The 17924-nt window shown below is 37.2% G+C and overlaps 2 protein-coding genes across 3 annotated transcripts in view; one reads left to right on the forward strand and one right to left on the reverse strand.

Annotated features, from left to right (window-relative positions):
* The first annotated feature begins 3774 nt into the window (after positions 1 to 3774).
* Positions 3775 to 6939, forward strand: LOC128558130 (galactose-3-O-sulfotransferase 2-like). The gene is made up of 2 exons (XM_053546986.1): positions 3775 to 3930; positions 5149 to 6939. The coding sequence occupies exons 1-2, from the start codon at positions 3908 to 3910 to the stop codon at positions 6626 to 6628; spliced, it is 1503 nt and encodes a 500-aa protein (XP_053402961.1). The 5' UTR covers positions 3775 to 3907; the 3' UTR covers positions 6629 to 6939.
* Positions 6940 to 12129: 5190 nt separating this feature from the next.
* Positions 12130 to 17924, reverse strand: part of LOC123548905 (junctophilin-1-like) — a 70002-nt gene continuing 64207 nt past the window's right edge. For both annotated transcript variants that reach the window (XM_045336540.2, XM_045336538.2), the window contains 2 exons: positions 14813 to 15819; positions 12130 to 14525 (listed from right to left, as the gene is read on the reverse strand). In XM_045336540.2, the coding sequence (XP_045192475.2) occupies positions 14439 to 14525; positions 14813 to 15819 (1094 nt within the window). In that variant the 3' untranslated portion in view covers positions 12130 to 14438. The remainder of the gene's footprint in view (positions 14526 to 14812; positions 15820 to 17924) is intronic.

The following is a 17924-nucleotide window of genomic DNA, read 5'->3' on the forward strand; positions in this document are numbered from 1 at the left end:
CCGGCAGAGCTAAAAATTGAGGAACTTTTTACAAAGGATAACTTGATGGATCTTCACTAAACGTGTTCTATAGCATCCTTATACTGATCTCTGAAGATGCTGCAAATGATATTGATTGGTCCCTTTTAGGGGTCGCCAAAGTTAAAAACAGAAAAAATGAAACAACCTCATGAGCTTGATGGATGGCCTTATACGGACCTTTATTTATTTATTGACTTTTTTTTTTTGCAAATGGGTTTGCTCCTTTTAGCGGCCGCCAGAGCTAAATAATAGAAAAAAACTTCTTCCCATGAGTCGCCTGATGGGCCTCCATCAAAGTCCTTTGACGAACCTCTCAAATTTATTCGAATGGTTCCACTTGGTCCCTTCAACGGGCTGTCACAGCTATACGTTTGAGCAACTTGTCAAGCACTGCCTTATAAATGGTCACCTAATCTGGTCTGTAACATTTGACGAAGCATTACAAAAGCTGCCCCTAGCACCCTCGCATTGACGTCTCTCAAGTCTGTTCAAATGACTCCTGGGCTGTCAGAGCTGTAAATGAGAAAAAAAAGCTTGAACAGCTACTGGTGAACTCCTTGACGAATCTTCGCCATATTTGGTCTTTACAGTTCAACACTGACTTCTGTGCCTGACCTTCAGAAGAGATTTTTTAAGGAGTAGTCGTATGACTGTGTAGTACAGTAGGTAGGGCAGTCACCTATCTAATCTTAACAGAATATATTCGAGTCATGTGCTTCATTTTTAACAATTTTATTTTACGTAGTTTTCGTATTTGTTTTCAGATTTCCTTAATTTATGAGGAGTTTGACCTAAATCAATCTTAAATCTACTATTTTTTTTCTCTCCCTTATACAAACACATAGACAGATTTCATTTCTCTTCCAATGCAACTATACTCGATTGTGACGGCAGGATTTTTTTGTAAAAGATACACTTTGGGCAAGGGTTATGTGTACGTGTAATTCATTTCTTAAAACAAATTTTGAACAATAGTAGTGGGATTTGAACAACGGACCAACATATCTTTTATCATGCATACTAGCCCGCTTTGATCAAATTGAACAGCTTTTAACGATTATATTATTAAAATAATGAATATTCATCGTGTATATCCACTTACACCGACATGCGCAATTCTAACACTTTTCTTTTATATAAAAGGATTTTACCGTGTATACTGTCTTGTCTCGCAAAATGACCTACTTTTTGCTATTCCGGTTTACTCCTAAAAAGGATTCCAGGTCAGTATCTCTTCCTGGTGTAATTCGAACGTGTTAGAATGGAAATACATGTAGATTTTAGTTCTGCGTGCTTTGTTAGCAAATAAAACGTTTTTTCCCGTTCAGATGCGTCGTAATAATCACCCAGGCCTTCGGCCTTCGTGTTTAGATTACGACGCATTTGAACTCAAAACCGTGTTTTAGGTTACATTATACCAATTCAGTTCCTTCATTATTTCATATACAAATGTAGACAGTGAAATCTTGAGACCTCATATTCAGTACTTTAGAGCATTTCAATGATACGAAAAATATTTCTACATATAAAAAGACTAAAAGTAAAAAAGACTGATTTCAGTGACATATTGTTTTCTGACTTTAATTTGAATGAAATTGAAATAATTTTAGTAGGTGTACTATAGTATATGAGAAAAGGGTTTAAACTCGGTTTGAAAAGGGTATAATCTTGTAAATAATTTTCTGCAGACCAGTCATGATATTTAGAGCATTTGATGTTATTTGAATAACGTACCGACTACAGATTATACGAAGATGTAATCGCATGATGTCTGATGTAAGATAAATACTGTAAAATCATTTAATTTCGTGGGCATGAAATTTCGTGGTTTTGGTCAAAACGGCAATTTCATGGGGATATGAATTCGTGGATTTCAACTTTTGAACATAAAATGAATGGGAATTTTACTTGTTCGTTGGGATTAAATTTCGTGGATTGACTCAACCACGAAATCCACGAAAATTAGCCCCCCACGAGTATTAATGATTCCACAGTATATGAAAAGAGAATTGATTCGCGTGTCTCTCTTCGTCCGTAACAGCTTCAACAGCTTCAACAGTAAAAGAAACACCAAGGTGATATTGCAATAAGCCTTGCATTTATTTTGAGATATTCTGTGTCTCAAAACCCGTGACGGGATTTTCGTCTTTCACATATTCAGTTGTCACGGGATTTTTTCATCTACCTTTTCTACGGCTTTTTCCGAAACATAATCGAATTCGCCAGGTCTTGGACGTTTTCTGCCAGCCTTTCTTTTACTGTCTTGAATTTTTTTTCTTGTCAAGTTTGGAGCTTTTTTTTTTTTTTTTTTTGGGGGGGGGGGGGGGGGGGGGGGGGGGGGGGGGGTTATTTCCATGCCAACTTCACAGTGATTTTTTAACTGCCATAATATGATAATGTGGTAACACTTTTTTACATTAACAATTTTTTTCTGGGAATAGGGTGACAACTCTGGGTTTACTCTGTACCTTGATTGTAACAGTTCCTAGTGTTGGCGAAAATGCAATTTTTGTCATTCTGTACCAGTTCACCAGAACAGGAAATATGAATATCAACTTTAGGGTTTTCTCTTATGGCACGAACTATATCTTCCGCCTGGCAAACGGCAAACTGAACGATATCTGAGGCCTATTTTTGGAAATAGATATTGTGCTTTGAGATTGTATGGATCAAATCTAGTTAATTTTTCAATTGCCCACTTACATACCTTCGTTAAATTCGTGGAATTTTTATCATCAAAGTACTTTTTTAACTACTCCATCCAAGCCTTTTGTAGTTCGTCAATTGCTTATAAACTTTTTTTTCTCTACTGTCTTGCCCAAATATACAGCACAAATGGTCCTTGTAGCAGATTACTTCTCCTTTCTGTAAACCAACGCCCACAATCCTGCCGAATATGCAGGCCCTGACCCCGCTAAAATGACAGTGATACCCCCTCCCATACATCAACGTTTAGACAAAAAAAAGCACAATCGCCAAATGATGGGAGTACCCCTCCAGTACCTCAAAATTGAGATCAAAAAAGCACCAGAGGCCACCATTTCATATCTGTATTTCAAAATTTTCAGGGAGAGAGCTGAACCTCCTAAAATGAGCGGGATACCCCTTCCAACCCCTTCCATACATCAACGTTTAGACCAAAAAATGCACAATCGGCAAATGGGGGAAGTACCCCATCCCCTCCCCAAACAAATATTTCTGGATCCGAGCCTGAATTTGATGCCAATACTGGACGTCGACAATATTTGAGACACAGGACATGACATTTATAATTCCTCTTTCTTCGTCACTTACACACACAATGGTTTCAACTTGGCAATTTAAAACGTGAAATGAAAATTATGGTCTTTTGTACCACAGGTCCAAGTGTAAGATCCTACTAAAGTGTGAATTTTATATCAGAAATTGCACAGAACCCTGAAACTAGCTAATACCAGGGTTGCAAGTTTTAAAACCAAAGTAAATGAACAAGATTTCAAGTCGATCACACTGAGAAAAGGTACTTACCAACCCTTTCCAAATATTGGCTAACTTTAATATAAAGAAAAATGACGTTACCAACGCGCCAAATCATGAGCACAGCACGAAATCGAATCGGATTATACTGGGCATTTTGGAACGTTGTCGTGGTGAATAAGAAGAGGCAGATGCTAGAATTGATTTAAGATTATTTCAAACGAACGGACAATTAAGCCTGTCCATGTGTTACATCAGGTAATCCTTTTCTACTACGATTATAGTCGGTTTATAAAGAATTTGCTACATGAAGGTAGACAAATCTATATCAATAGTTCATTTACAAATAAATTGGAATTGTTTAAAGCGTGTTTTTTTGTGTGAACAGCTCTTTATTTTAACCTTGTAGTTTTTTTTTTTAAATTTTCAGATGGGTCTGCATTTTTACCTCAAGTAAGTACATCTTCAGTTGTTAAAGCGGCATGCCTCCAGATCGTTCGACAACAACAAAAACTCTTTTTTTAGATATCTTGAAATAAATGCTATATTTCTTAAGAAGGCTTTAAAACTTAATTACTTACAAACTTTATGTTACGGAAACACATGAGAATTTGCTGTTTTTACTGCTTTTTACGATGAAAATCGAAAAGCGTTTGTCACGCTTTTACTCCAGGTAAACTGTCTCGATTATAAATATCTATATTTTGAACTCATCATTCACTACTTCAGCTATAACGCTGTTGGTTACGACGACGGAAAAAGTGTCTTTATTGCCGCGCCGGTCCGGGGTTCGATTCCCGACGCGGTCATCTTTTTTTCTTGATTTGGAATTTTTAAAATATTTCGGAAACAAAAATTCATATTCTAATGTTCATAATATGACCAAAACTTCAATTTGAAAGAAAGATTTTTTTTAGCCAAATCTGGAGGCATGCTGCTTTAATGACATTGTATACAGTTCTGACTGCATGACTGAAAGCTTACTGTGTATTATTCTCATTCATTAGACGTTCGTCAGAATCCCGAGACAAACTAGGGAACCATATGGTAAACCTCTGGTATACGAAAATGACTATTCATGTTATATACGCATGCTTGTCAAAAAATCCGTAATTATCACCATAAAACTGTTTGTTTCTGGATACAGTTTGAAAACGCAAAATATTGAGAAAGGGAATGTTTTCTCCAAATATTGAAAATAGTTCTACCTCCACTCTCTTGTCCACCTTCGCGCTAGAATATTATTAATCATCCCATCTAAAGTACTAATAAGGGGAAGTAATGCTTTGTCTGAGTATACTCTAAACTTACGTTTTTCCTAACATGTAAATGTTTGGATAAAATATACTTAGACTAGTAGACTTATATGTGACCGAAATTAGGAAAGATGCTGTAAAATCAAAGAATAGAATAGCAAAATTATGTTTCAAAGATATTTTTCAGTTGCAAAAATAAAGTCATCAAAGTAGACCAGCTAAATACTGGTATTGTCAGATGTATAAATTTCAGAATCAGTTGAATAAAATTTTTTTAGCGTCGAAACAGTTATTAGAATATATATATATAGGCGATCTACTTTTTCTAAAATTCTATTTCTTAAAATTCCAAACAAAACAGACTGAAGCAGATTATATAAATATTCATTTTTTATCAGCCATACTATTATTGCAGGAGTTTGTTGGCGGTTTTTGTTATGGCTGTCTTGGTTTTGTTTACCTGGCACAAAGCGACAGAAGTAATCCGTGAAGTCGTCGACTTCCAGACACAAATAGCTGAAGGGCAAGGGCAAGGTCTAAAAGGAAAGCAAAATAAAGCCAAGTCAAATGCAGGGGCGGTGCAAGAAATGCAACAGAATGCGCAGTATAGAAGTGATATGTCCATCACAGAAGAAACAACAGAAGTTGAAAAGGAGGACACTACTGTTTCAACGACGACTAGATCTCAACCAGATGTTACTGTAAAAGACTCTCTTACTACAGAAGTTGATTCGCAGGACGACCATAGGAAGTTAGACACCTCGACTACTTTACTAACAACGATAACAGCAACAACAGACACAACAACAAAAATGTCACAGACGAAGACGCCATCTTTAACTACAGCAACATCAACAACTAAGGAAAACTCTGTGACAGAAACAAATATTCAAGAGCTGGAGAGACTGTCTACGGAAAAACGTCATGTAGCATATCTTAAGGTGCACAAGACTGGCAGTTCTACCGTTCAAAACATATTTTTAAGATTCGGAGACTCAAGAAATCTTACCTTTGTACTTGCCCATGACAACAAACATTTAGCTGAAACGAAGTTTCCAAATATGATAAGTTACAGCAACACGCTTACTGACGATAATGTTGTTCCGCCACCGGAAGGACGCCATTTTGAAATTTTATGCTGCCACGTGATATATAATCGAACGCAATTTGAAAAATATCTTCCCAAGGATACTGCTTATATCGGTCTTGTCCGAGAACCAATTTCTAGATTAGAATCATCTTTAAGGTACTTCAACATGTATCCGAATGTGAGTCTTTCAGAGTTTGCTGCGAATCCACTCCATTATGACAAAGGATTGCACTCGATGTCAAACAACAGAATGTCATTTGAATTTGGCTTTCCGCTGAATCTGTTTCCAAACAGCAAAGAAAAGCCAGAAAACTTGCAAGAAGCTGTTGATCAGTATATAGAGAAATTGAAGAATGAGTTTGATCTAATTATGATTAATGAAAACATGGACGAGTCGTTGGTGTTGATGAAACGGATTCTGAACTGGAACATAAAAGACATAATGTACATGAAACAACTTGTGGCGAAGCAAGAGACGCGGCGTTTCTCGGAAACAGATATAAAAAAATTAAAGTCTCATCTATATTTAGATTTTGCTTTATACCAGGCAGCAAAGACTGAATTTGATGCGAAAGTGAAAGAGTTGGGAGAGGACTTTAGAGAAGAGGTGAAAAAATTTAAAGAAGACAAGGAAAAAGTACACAGTTTTTGTAGTAATAAGGAGACAGGAATATTATCATTTCCTAAAAGCAAGTGGAACAGTGCCTACAACATCACAAGCCATGATTGTAGTCTCTATACGAAATATGAAATAAAGTTTATCCAGGATATACGGATGAGACAGTACGGCAGACTTGGCATTTAGATTGTCTTGCTACGATTAACCAGTGCATATCAGAGAAACTCCATCCAGGGTGGACAACCCACGTGACTTTTGGATATCGTACTCACGGAGAAAATGTCTCGTTTGCCTATATTTTCCTTATTAAATGACGGATTTTCGTAGGATAAAGAGCACCGAAGACAGACAAATGAGTGCTTTCCTTCGCACAAAACCTCTCCAATCAGTTCTCAGTACTTTTCTCAAACACTCCGCCCAACTTGGAAGTTGTGTGTACGTTATCGACACAGTTAGTCAACGAAAAGCAGTCGGACGAAGTGTTTGAGAAAAGTACTGCGAAATGACGACAGTCGCTTTGTGCAGAGGAAAGCACTCACTTTGCTGTCTTCGACGCACTTTATTTTATGAAAATCTGTCAAATATTTAGGAAAATATGGGGAAAATGTTACCTAAATCGAGACGTTCTCCAAGTGTACGGTATCCAAATGTCACGTGGGTTGGTCACCTTGCATACTACCTTCGCTAAAGCAATATTTGTCAAATATCAAATCTAGTGTATTGTATAAACATGTATACGCCTTAAAATTAAACGCTTTAAACTACATTTGATTTAAACACTTTTAATTACATGTATTGTAGAAACAAAACTTTTATAACTGGCCTGCTCAGAGAGTACCTCCTTCTATCCGAACTATAATTTTGGTATTCGAGGAGCAGCTTTTTAATGACAGAAATGTTTGTCTGAATGAGATGGTGTTTGGTACTCAAAACCTGGGACCCAATCTTAAAGGTCAAGCTCATACTTGGGGTCAAAGGTCATGCACTATTTTGTTCAGAGGCCGTGACTTTGACACATTTCTATTTGGCAGACAGATGATGACATACTTAGTACCTCACTGAGGTGACATGTGGCGCACAAGACCTAGGTCTCTACCTCAAATGTCAAGGTGACAATTGGGTTAAATATAATAGGGTTATTATAGCAGAAGCTCGATCTGGGATGCTATATTCGACTCGAGTGGATTTTTACCAGATCGGATCTCACGAGGCGCGCACGCGCCAAGTGTGATCCGACCTTGCAAAATCCACGAGAGCCGGATCTAGCTACTGTTATAATGACCCTTTTATTATATACCTCTACTTTTTTGTTTGTTGTTTTGTTTTTGAACGAAATCGTCAATGTTTATCAATATTAAAATGGAACTAAGTGAAGTTTTTATGTGCGCTATTTATAGAACTGTGTCAGGTCATGCATATTAATGAAAGTAGTCCGGCAGCATACAATACGGAAGGTTCAATACGGAATTTAAAAGGTACAATACGGATTTTTTTCTGCCTGCTCATATTTGAAATACAGGCCAATTTTTTTACAGAAGTTATATGTCATCTCGTGTGATATGTATTTAGCGGTCTTTCATGCCTGGTGCAACTTACACAAGATTATAGATCTAGGTATCATTATCATGATAATAAACATCATCTAGTTTGTTAGATTTCACAGTTACAAGACACGTAGGGATCGCGACATTAAGTCGAGACGCTTTCGCTGTAGGCTAAGCAGCGGTATTGAAATTGGCAAAAAATGACATACAGTAAACCTGGCTATCTCACAAGGAATTCGATCTTTCATTTCAAGAATCGTTAACTTCATTTGGTGTGCTTAAAATCAACAAAAGCTGCATGGCAATTTATTTGCAAAAGGCCCTGACTCTAATGTCAAGGTCACAGCCAAAGGTCAAATGTTCTATACTAGTCTTTATTATCCAGTTCTTACCTGTGCCATTGACTTTGATCATTCTTGTCAATGTTGTTTTGTTCCTGCTTATTTATGTAAGTGAAAAAGCAATGGGAAAAAAGTTAACTTGTTCAATAGAAGTAATTTTATTGGTCAACAGTCATGTTTAAGATAATGCATCCGTAATGACAACGCTTGGACGATAATGTGCCTGGCTTTCCATCCCGAAATTGCACATAGAGAAAACTTAGTCAATTTTCATTATGGGTCCATTACCACTGCATTTGGATCACATAAATCTACTTAAGTTCATTTATTTACTAATATATTTCACTTGTGTAAAAACTATGATGATTTGACAAAAGAAATGTGTTCAGGTTATCCACCCTGCTACTCCTTTACATGTCTAGTAATATATATTTCTTTGCACTCGGGGAAAAGCCGGACGGCAATATTTAATATTAGATGATATAACTTGTGTGGAATCTTAAAAAGTAGGTGTATATGTCAGAAGGAAGTTCGGGGAAACCACGGTAATTCCAATGACCTGCAGACAAACTTCTTCGGAAAACTATTCTTAAATAGAAAACATCAGATGATTTAAGAAGAGCGGATAAAATTTAACCTTCTTCCTTGCAAACTTAACTTTATAACATATTGTTTATACAGTAAAAATTAATGTTAGATATCCGATCACTAGGTTACACTGCAGTTGATGTTACCCTCTGATTCATTTACTTGATTACTCTGACACAGATTATTGGAAAAGGGTAAGGAATCTGTTGTTAAGGCTTCTAATTCACTTATGGGTGATGTCCTTTAAAATTTGATCTTCTATTTAAGTATACTGTTCTCTTAAATTTTCATGTATTATAAATGAATGCTATCTGCACTGTAATTAAATAGAATCAGCTATCAAAACTTCTCTTTCACTTCACGGGTCCGTCTCTGCAAAGTACTGGAAAAGTATAAGGAACTGATCTCAAAGCTTATATTTCGCTTAACGATGGTATAACGAAAGATCCATTTATCCAAAGTACTAGGCAGTAGAGGAAACCTCCCGTTTGGGAAGTCAACCACTGGGTTTTCCCTACTTTCCGAAAGGGAAAGTTGATACTAGATATAGTAACTTGCACACAGTCGGGAAGTTAGGAAAAAAACATAAACTGATTTCCCGAACGGAAAATTTCCCCTACTGCTAGAAAGTTCATTTCTGCACAGTACTATAATAGCATAAGGAATCTGTCACAAAGCTTATATTTCACTTCATTGTGGTACAAGGCAAGGTCCGTTTCTGTCAGGTTCTGCATAAACGTAAGAAATCTGTCTTAAAGCTTCTATTTCCCTTAACGTTGGCATAAGGTGGACTGATAGCTCAGTGGTTTGCACACTGGCCTTCCAATCCTGAGGTCGGGGTTCGATCTCCGGCAGCTACTAGAGAATTTTCAGAAACGCTTTTCAGTGTTTCCCACCCAACTAGAGGTGTACTGGTCAGGAACCCAGGCAATCCTTGCGTGTATCAGTGCTATACACTGGGCACGTTAAAGAACCAGGTTGTCTATTCGCAACGAGCTAGGCTAAGTTAGCCGGACAAGCCTGTATCTGATTTCTGATCTCTCTGTCGTTGGGGCTTTGTCTCACTCTGTCCCTCTGGTCAGATCGCTCTGTGTCTGTACTAGTAGAGAATGAATTATGCGCCCTGTGTGGCTGCATTTGAACTATGTAAAGCGCCTTTGAACGTGAAATTAATCATGAAAAGGGCGCTATATAAATCTGATATAATAATAATAATAATAATAATGAAAGGCCCACTTCTGTAAAGTACTGGAAAGGCATAAGGAATCCGTCACAAAGCTTCTATTTTGCTTAACGGTGGTATAAAGATAGGTCCACTTCTGTAAAGTACTGGAAGGGCATAAGGAATCCGTCTCAAAGCTTCTATTTCGCTTAACGGCGGAATAATGAAAGGCCCACTTCTGCAAAGTACTGGAAAGGCATAAGGAATCTGTCTCAAAGCTTCTATTTTGCTTAACGGTGGTATAAAGAAAGGTCCATTTCTACAAAGTACTGGAAAGGCATAAGGAATCCGTCTCAAAGCTTCTATTTCGCTTAACGGTGGTATAATGAAAGGTCCACTTCTACAAAGTACTGGAAAGGCATAAGGAATCCGTCTCAAAGCTTCTATTTCGCTTAACGGTGGTATAAAGAAAGGTCCACTTCTACAAAGTACTGGAAAGGCATAAGGAATCCGTCTCAAAGCTTCTATTTCGCTTAACGGTGGTATAATGAAAGGTCCACTCTGTTTGTTTGTGTTGGGTTTAACGCCGTTTTTCAACAGTATTTCAGTCATGTAACGGCGGGCTGTTAACCTAACCAGTGTTCATGTATTCTGTACCCTATAAAGTACTGGAAAGAAGTACTGGAAGGGCATAAGGAATCCGTCTCAAAGCTTCTATTTCGCTTAACGGTGGTATAATGAAAGGTCCACTTCTGCAAAGTACTGGAAAGGCATAAGGAATCTGTCTCAAAGCTTCTATTTCGCTTAACGCTGGTATATAACGAAATGTCCACTTCTGCAAAGTACTGGAAAGGCATAAGAAATCTGCCTCAAAGCTTCTCATTCTTTTAACTCTATTGTTTCTTAACAGATAATAAAGGAAGGTAAGGAATATGATGTCAACCTGTCAACTTTCATAGACTATTAAGAAAGGTCAATGCGGGTATTGTACTGGAAAAGTGTAAGGATCAATTTCTAGTTCACATAACGGTGACATCTTTAATTTTCATAGATTATAAAGTCCGCGGTGTATTGAAATAGTGTAATGAATCAAAACACGGTGAATTCTAAGAAACTTGTATAGATTATAAAAATTCCCATGTCTGCTTTGTATTGAAATAGTCAAGGGAATCTACTGTCTAATTCACTTACTTAGAGCCATGCATGATAGTGTAAGGAATTTGCCGTCAGAGCTTCGAATTCAATTGTTAACATTCATAGATTATAAAGTTATCTTATTTAAGCAGATGAAACTGCTGTTAATTGTGATATATCATAAACGTTCGTAGTGATTTTTATATCGTATTAGAATAGCTCGTTAAACTTGCATATACTGTCCAGCCTGCGTTAGCGGTCATCTGTATATAGCGTGACCCTAATTAGAACGGCCACCTTCTGGTCTGACTGTTAGAATTCCCTATATAATGACCTTTTATATAGCGGGTTTTATAAAGAAAGGTCAATGTGTTATGTCTTCATTGTATTGAAATAGTACATATGACTGATTTGGCAGTCAAAGTTTTTCATTCACTTGACTGAAAAAAATTGGATTACAATGTGGAATCCGCTGTCAACACTTCAAAATGAAGGACCGTGTTTTCAAAGTATTGAAATAATATCAGAAATCTGCTGTCAAAGGTTCTAACTAGACAGACAAACTGAGCTTGCAGAAGCAATCATGTTTTGTTTTGTTTTTGTTGGGTTTAACGTCGCAGCGACACAATTATAGGTCATATGGCGACGTTCCAGCTTTGATGGTAAAGGAATACCCCAGGTGCCCCTCCGTGCATTATTTCATCACGGACGGACAACTGGGTAGAACCACCGACCTTCCGTAAGCTAGCTGGATGGCTTCCTCACATGAAGAATTGAACGCCCCGAGTGAGGTTCGAACCCACATTGGTGAGGGGCAAGTGATTCAAAGTCAGCGACCTTAACCACACGGCCACGGAGGCCCCTGAAACAATTCTGTAACTTATATAGTATCCGAATGGCTAATTAAAGAGGAACACCTTGTTAGAAGAATCTAAATTTATTCTGTATTTCTGGTTGTAAGTAAGAGGGGCCTTCAATTATGACGTCAATACTGGATACTAAAAAGTGAACAGTAACTTTGGTAAAATGTTTTCTTTTCCTAACATACGCACGTATGTCTTTCAAAATGGTTCTATGAAAACAATGATGACATTATAATACAAGATGATTTGAGGTAAAACATGCCCCTGCAGTTTAAAAAAACAGAGCAGTTCTAACATATTCGTTTGGAACCATTTCGCCTTGAGATCTTGGATTTTATTCACTTCATCCTATTGACTAAAACATGGAAGTTTTATAATACAGATTTTATGCCGACTGCTTATCAGATTTGAAGACAAAAATATTCTTAACGCAATTAAAATACAGGGAACCAGTCAATTTGTCATTCACTTTCCAGTATCACCGATTAACTATCTAAACTGTAAGGCAAAACAGGTCATTTTCTTAAAATCTAAAATCTACCTTCACGTGCTTTGATAGTAAAGTGATTATATCCTATATTTACACGTCCAAATATAAACATATGGGAAAACTGGACAATAATGCATTAACAGATATATTATAACATCAAAACGGCAACAAAATAAATAAAAAAAGGACTCTAAATTGATGAAAACGTAATAAATTATATGAAACAATACATCTATACTAACAACATTCCCTAACATGAAGTCGAGGGGTGTGAAAATCACGTATCTTGAAAGACGTTAAATAACTCAGTAAAGTGAAGGTAACTTTAACATGTATATAAATCCTTTTTGTTTTCATGTACACAAACTTTGTTTTAACACATCCAGAAACAAATTATATTTACACAAATGATGCCTGGTTTTAAAACATTTTACAAGAAGCACAGCTTTTAAGAGAGACAAACACACACGAAATCTCACAAGAAACACGAGAACGAAAATATCATGGTCATATAAATATCTTAATTCAGTAAACAATGAAATAAAAAAGAGTTTGACAAACAGCCGTGCGAAAATACTTGAATATTTTTTTAAAACAAAAAACGAGTGTTGCATTGGTTACTTAGTCATCTTGAAATTCTGGTGACAACACGTGTGACATGACAGCTGTGTTTAACCAATCAAATAAGTGCGTCACAGTGAAGAGAGACAAGATATTTTAACAAATTTTGATATAATTTTTGTTTCAAATTGATTGTCCGACAGCAGTGAAATATACAGAGTTGGTAATTATTTCCTTTAAAACTGACATAATTATGCAAAACTTCAATAAAATACTACGTGGAGTGTGTGTCATTGATTATCTATATGATATTCAAACACTAAACTTGTTATCATTTTATCTAAACATAATTATGTAATTGTATTTCAGTTAGCCTATATATGCGTAAAATCTCATTTTTGTAAAACAATCTAACATCTACAAACATTTTTTTTTTCAAAATTTCAAAATACTATATATATTTTCATTCTATATCAGGCAAGGGGTAAAAATTTTGACTTCCGAGTAATGGGGCTCTACAAAATATTTGCATAATATCATAAGTTAACTGATTATAACATTTCTCCAACAAACTTGGTAAGAAAACAACATGAATTCTACAAAATGGTAATTGGTGTTGATGTGATGAAGTAATGAAATCACGTGGTCAACTGGAAAATAACCAAATTATACCGCTTTAAAACAATATAAAGCAAACTGGAGGTATGTAAACTGGCTTAAAATGTCAGTGTTTGCAGTTGTGAAGTTCTGTCTCTTCAGCTAATGAAGCAGAAAGGTTCGCTGTGCTTTGAACGAATAACAAGTTATCATGCAAACACATACTCCATCTTTGGTCTAAAATGACAATCGTCCACATTAATTATGCATGACTGACCAGTTATACCAGTCTTTATGATTTTCTTATACACTGGAAAATTCTAACAAAAGTTTTCAAAGAACACGTTTACCACTCTCCCTTGGTATTTCATGTAATATCAAATTTCCCTAGTTCCATCAAACTTTTCCTTTACATGTCCAACTGAATCTCAAAATTTCCTCGGGGAATTCATCAAGACAAAGTTTCCTTCTTTCCTTACATTGTTAAACAATCTGGAACATTTCTGTTATGAATAATTCTCACAGCGTCGTTCTGTCACCAACTCAAACGAGAAATTGGATACCGTATTCATCAAACTCTCTCCTCTCTTCCGATTTCCTTCCAAAGGCAAGACGCCATATTGGAACCTCCATCGTTACGCCATGTCACATGACATGACAGGAAATCCGTCAAAACCAGGGAATTATGGGTAGGAATGACCAAACTACTCGTCTGCTCAGGACAGCAGGTTGAAGAACATTGTAGCTAAACTCAAATTCAATGCTATAACCAAAACTAAAAGCTGTCTTTGCTGCACAAAATCCTGCAAGAAAAAAGGAAACAAAATATATTACAAAGTGAAACTATGCACCTTGATTATCAACAGCTAAATGTATATTGTTGTTAAACGAATAGTTTATTTACTTTGCGAGTGTTTTATTTAGTTTTAGAAAAGTAAACAAAAGCTAGAAATAAGCCCCCCCCCCCCCACCCCCGTCAACTTCATTTCAAATTAATTTTAAAGAAAATGAATACTTTAATGTATTCAATTACATGTATAGTAATATGTTGCTTATATCAACTTTGTTTTAAAAAAACCCAGACCCTTACCCTTAAATCTCCAAGGATAACAGTCACATCTCCCTGTCGGCGCCTCTCTGCTAGATCTTGTAGTCTTCTAAGTTCCTCCCTACGGGCGGAACTTAATTTGTACGCCTCCTCTCTTGACATAGAAGGCTTCTCCGTCTTTTGAATGGCAGTAATATCTGGAAGACTACCGTGCTTTCCCGATCTTGCAATTCGGTTTTGGCTTTCAATTCTATACTCATTTGGTAAATCGCCCTTGGACGACGCCCGATTTGACGGTTGAGGATTTCTTGTAACTCCTTTTACCCTTTTTCTGATACCGTTTTCTATGATGTAAGTGTCTGGATTCTTTCGTGCTAAATTTTCACTGCTATGAGCCTGTTCCTTAACTGCTGCTTTGGCGCTGTTTACATTTTCATCCTCTTTGACTATACAAGGAAGAGTTCTACGGCGAGTGAATGGGCGTGTCCCATCGTCCACGCCCTCTGAGACACCGGAATCGGGAGAAGTATCACTGGGGTGCACACGTTTGGAAATTCGGTCCTCCGTAGTAAGAAAATCCCTTCCTAGGCCACTGTCGTCATGTTGAGCCGAATACTGATCAAAATGGTCATTTAGAATTGTGGAATTGAATAACTCACTAAAGCCACGCCCTCTTCTTGAGCCAGCTAAAAAGCTGTAACGTCTTATTTTTAATGAAGGACTCCGGTTATGCGAAGAATGATTGGAAATCACAGTTTCTTGAGAAGGGTTGAGGGAATTTGGCGTCGTTTGTAGCAAAGGATTGTTTACACTTAGATAATTAAAATCCGCTTGTGCACTAGTTTTTCTAGTCGGACCAAAACCTTGGTCCATGCCCATAGAGGGCGATAGGCCTCGTTGGCCGTCCTCATTCCGCATCATCATAGATTTTGAGCGCTGATGCGGATTATGGTTCTGCTGCAGTTCCATATGGCTGAAGTCATAGTGGTCGTCCAGTGGTTGGCCGTTATGGTTCTGTTCCAGAAGTTTTTTCTTGATTATGTCTGTGCCTAAAATGTAAAATTTTCTGGATTATATCTGTGCCTTAAATATACTTAAATATATAATAAATAAATAGTTAATATTTATATTCTAGGATATGCTTAATACTAAAACCTTATTGGAAAGAACATATGGATAAAACTGTAACCTTGATGAAATAGCATTCCAAAGGAATAGCTTTTAATCTCGTTCTTTTTTATTTGTTATCCGAAAAAGAATTGGCAAAAATAAAAATAAAAGCTTTTTCCCCTACAACCCCTGTGATACTGCTTAGTTGACACTTGTGTCAAACATATTCCTGATATGTCGCAGCATATATTCCGCAAATATTGCTGCGAATCCCTCTGGTTTACTTGTCAGATATTTCACTTAAAGAGGCACGTTTCAAGATGTGACATCGCATTATCAAACTTTAAAGGGAGAGAAACCTCTATGAAATATGGAAAATCGTAAACCAAACACAGATACTTTGGATCAGGACCCCCTACTCCCACACCTTTCTCCTCTTCCGCCCCCTGTCGACTGTCAACCAATAGCTGTCAGCATTTTAAAACATACCGAACATGGATCGCGAACATTATATACTTCCATTATAATTATACTCTTAATTCAAACATCTTACACAGCTTCATTATACATTATTTGAGCCGCGCCATGAGAAAACCAACATAGTGGCTTTGCGACCAGCATGGATCCAGACCAGCCTGCGCATCCGTTAGCTGTTCGCTAACAGTTTCTCTAAATCCAAAAGGTTTTGAAAGCGAACAGCATGGATCCTGACCAGACTGCGCGGATGCGCAGGCTGGTCTGGATCCATGCTGGTCGCAAAGCCACTATGTTGGTTTTCTCATGGCGCGGCTCATTTCAAATTGTATAACCTACGGATTATTTTCGTTTGTTTAAAGTGAAATAAGATCAAAGATGAAAATTAAACGTGTCCCTCGCGGTACAGACCTTATAATATGCACGAGATTGTCTTTTCGCAGAGTGATGTTAAAGTTAGAAATATGCCACACTCAAAAAGAGGGACAAACAAAACCCAAACTAGAATAAAAGCAAATGCCGGAATAACAGGTCTGCACTTCTAGACACAAATATTTAATACGAGCATTCCCACCTTTAAATGATAGTATGCAAATTAATGGTGTGGCTTCGAATACTCTCGACCCCAACCCCCCAGAAATGCGAGCCCTGTGAGTAAAGGCATTTTGATAACAGAACATGCATGCACACTGGACTATAAAAGGAAAGTAACTACACACAAATATATTTCACCTTTAAATTATTAAATATTTCATCGCTTTGTTATGGTGAAAGTTTGTATCTTGACCTTTGATTTAGGGGCCAAAGTCTTGCACTTGGCACATCCTCTTAAACTGGTGAATGTTAGTTATTTAAATAGTTACCTATGTGTACAAAAAGAGTAATAGATCTAACAAGAAAAAGTATATAAAGACTTTGATCTCTAAGTGTGACCTTGATCTTTGAGCAAGGGGTCTGATTCTTTCACGCGAAACATCATCTAGTAATAGCGAATGTTTGTCCAAACTTGTATGAATATTCCTCCATTCATACAGAAGTTATAGACGTAATATTTGACATATAAGGGCAATCTGACTAGAGTACTTGATCTTCTAGTTTAGAAGATCTGAGAATGATTTTCGCAAATCTATTTTTATTTGAACCAATCAAACGACTCGTTTCAACAAGCATTTGGCTGAACCGTCAAAATAGCGTAGAATGTCACAGGGTGGGATGTGCATTTAGTCCGGGGCTCGGACCCGGGATCCATCGCTTATAGGGCGAGTGCTCTACCGACTGAGCTAACTGGCTGCCTGACACATATTCTCTTACGTGGTGACCAAGTCCGTACTGTGACATATGATACCTCTCAAAACACGGACGGCGCAGTCATGATGCGACCGTCAGAATAAACATGAAAAGCCCACTTTCACATACAAAATGTTGTAAGTAAGGCTCTGACTGGCTAGCGGAAGGATCGTCAGAACGAGGCTACCAATAGCACGTCTTCAGATCCAATGTGCGTAGCGTTAACTGGAGATGTACTTGAGTCAGACTGCCTATAAGAGTAACCTTGCCATTTCAGCTTGCA

The sequence above is a fragment of the Mercenaria mercenaria genome, chromosome 6 (assembly GCF_021730395.1).
Source record: "Mercenaria mercenaria strain notata chromosome 6, MADL_Memer_1, whole genome shotgun sequence".
Lineage (NCBI taxonomy): Eukaryota > Metazoa > Mollusca > Bivalvia > Venerida > Veneridae > Mercenaria > Mercenaria mercenaria.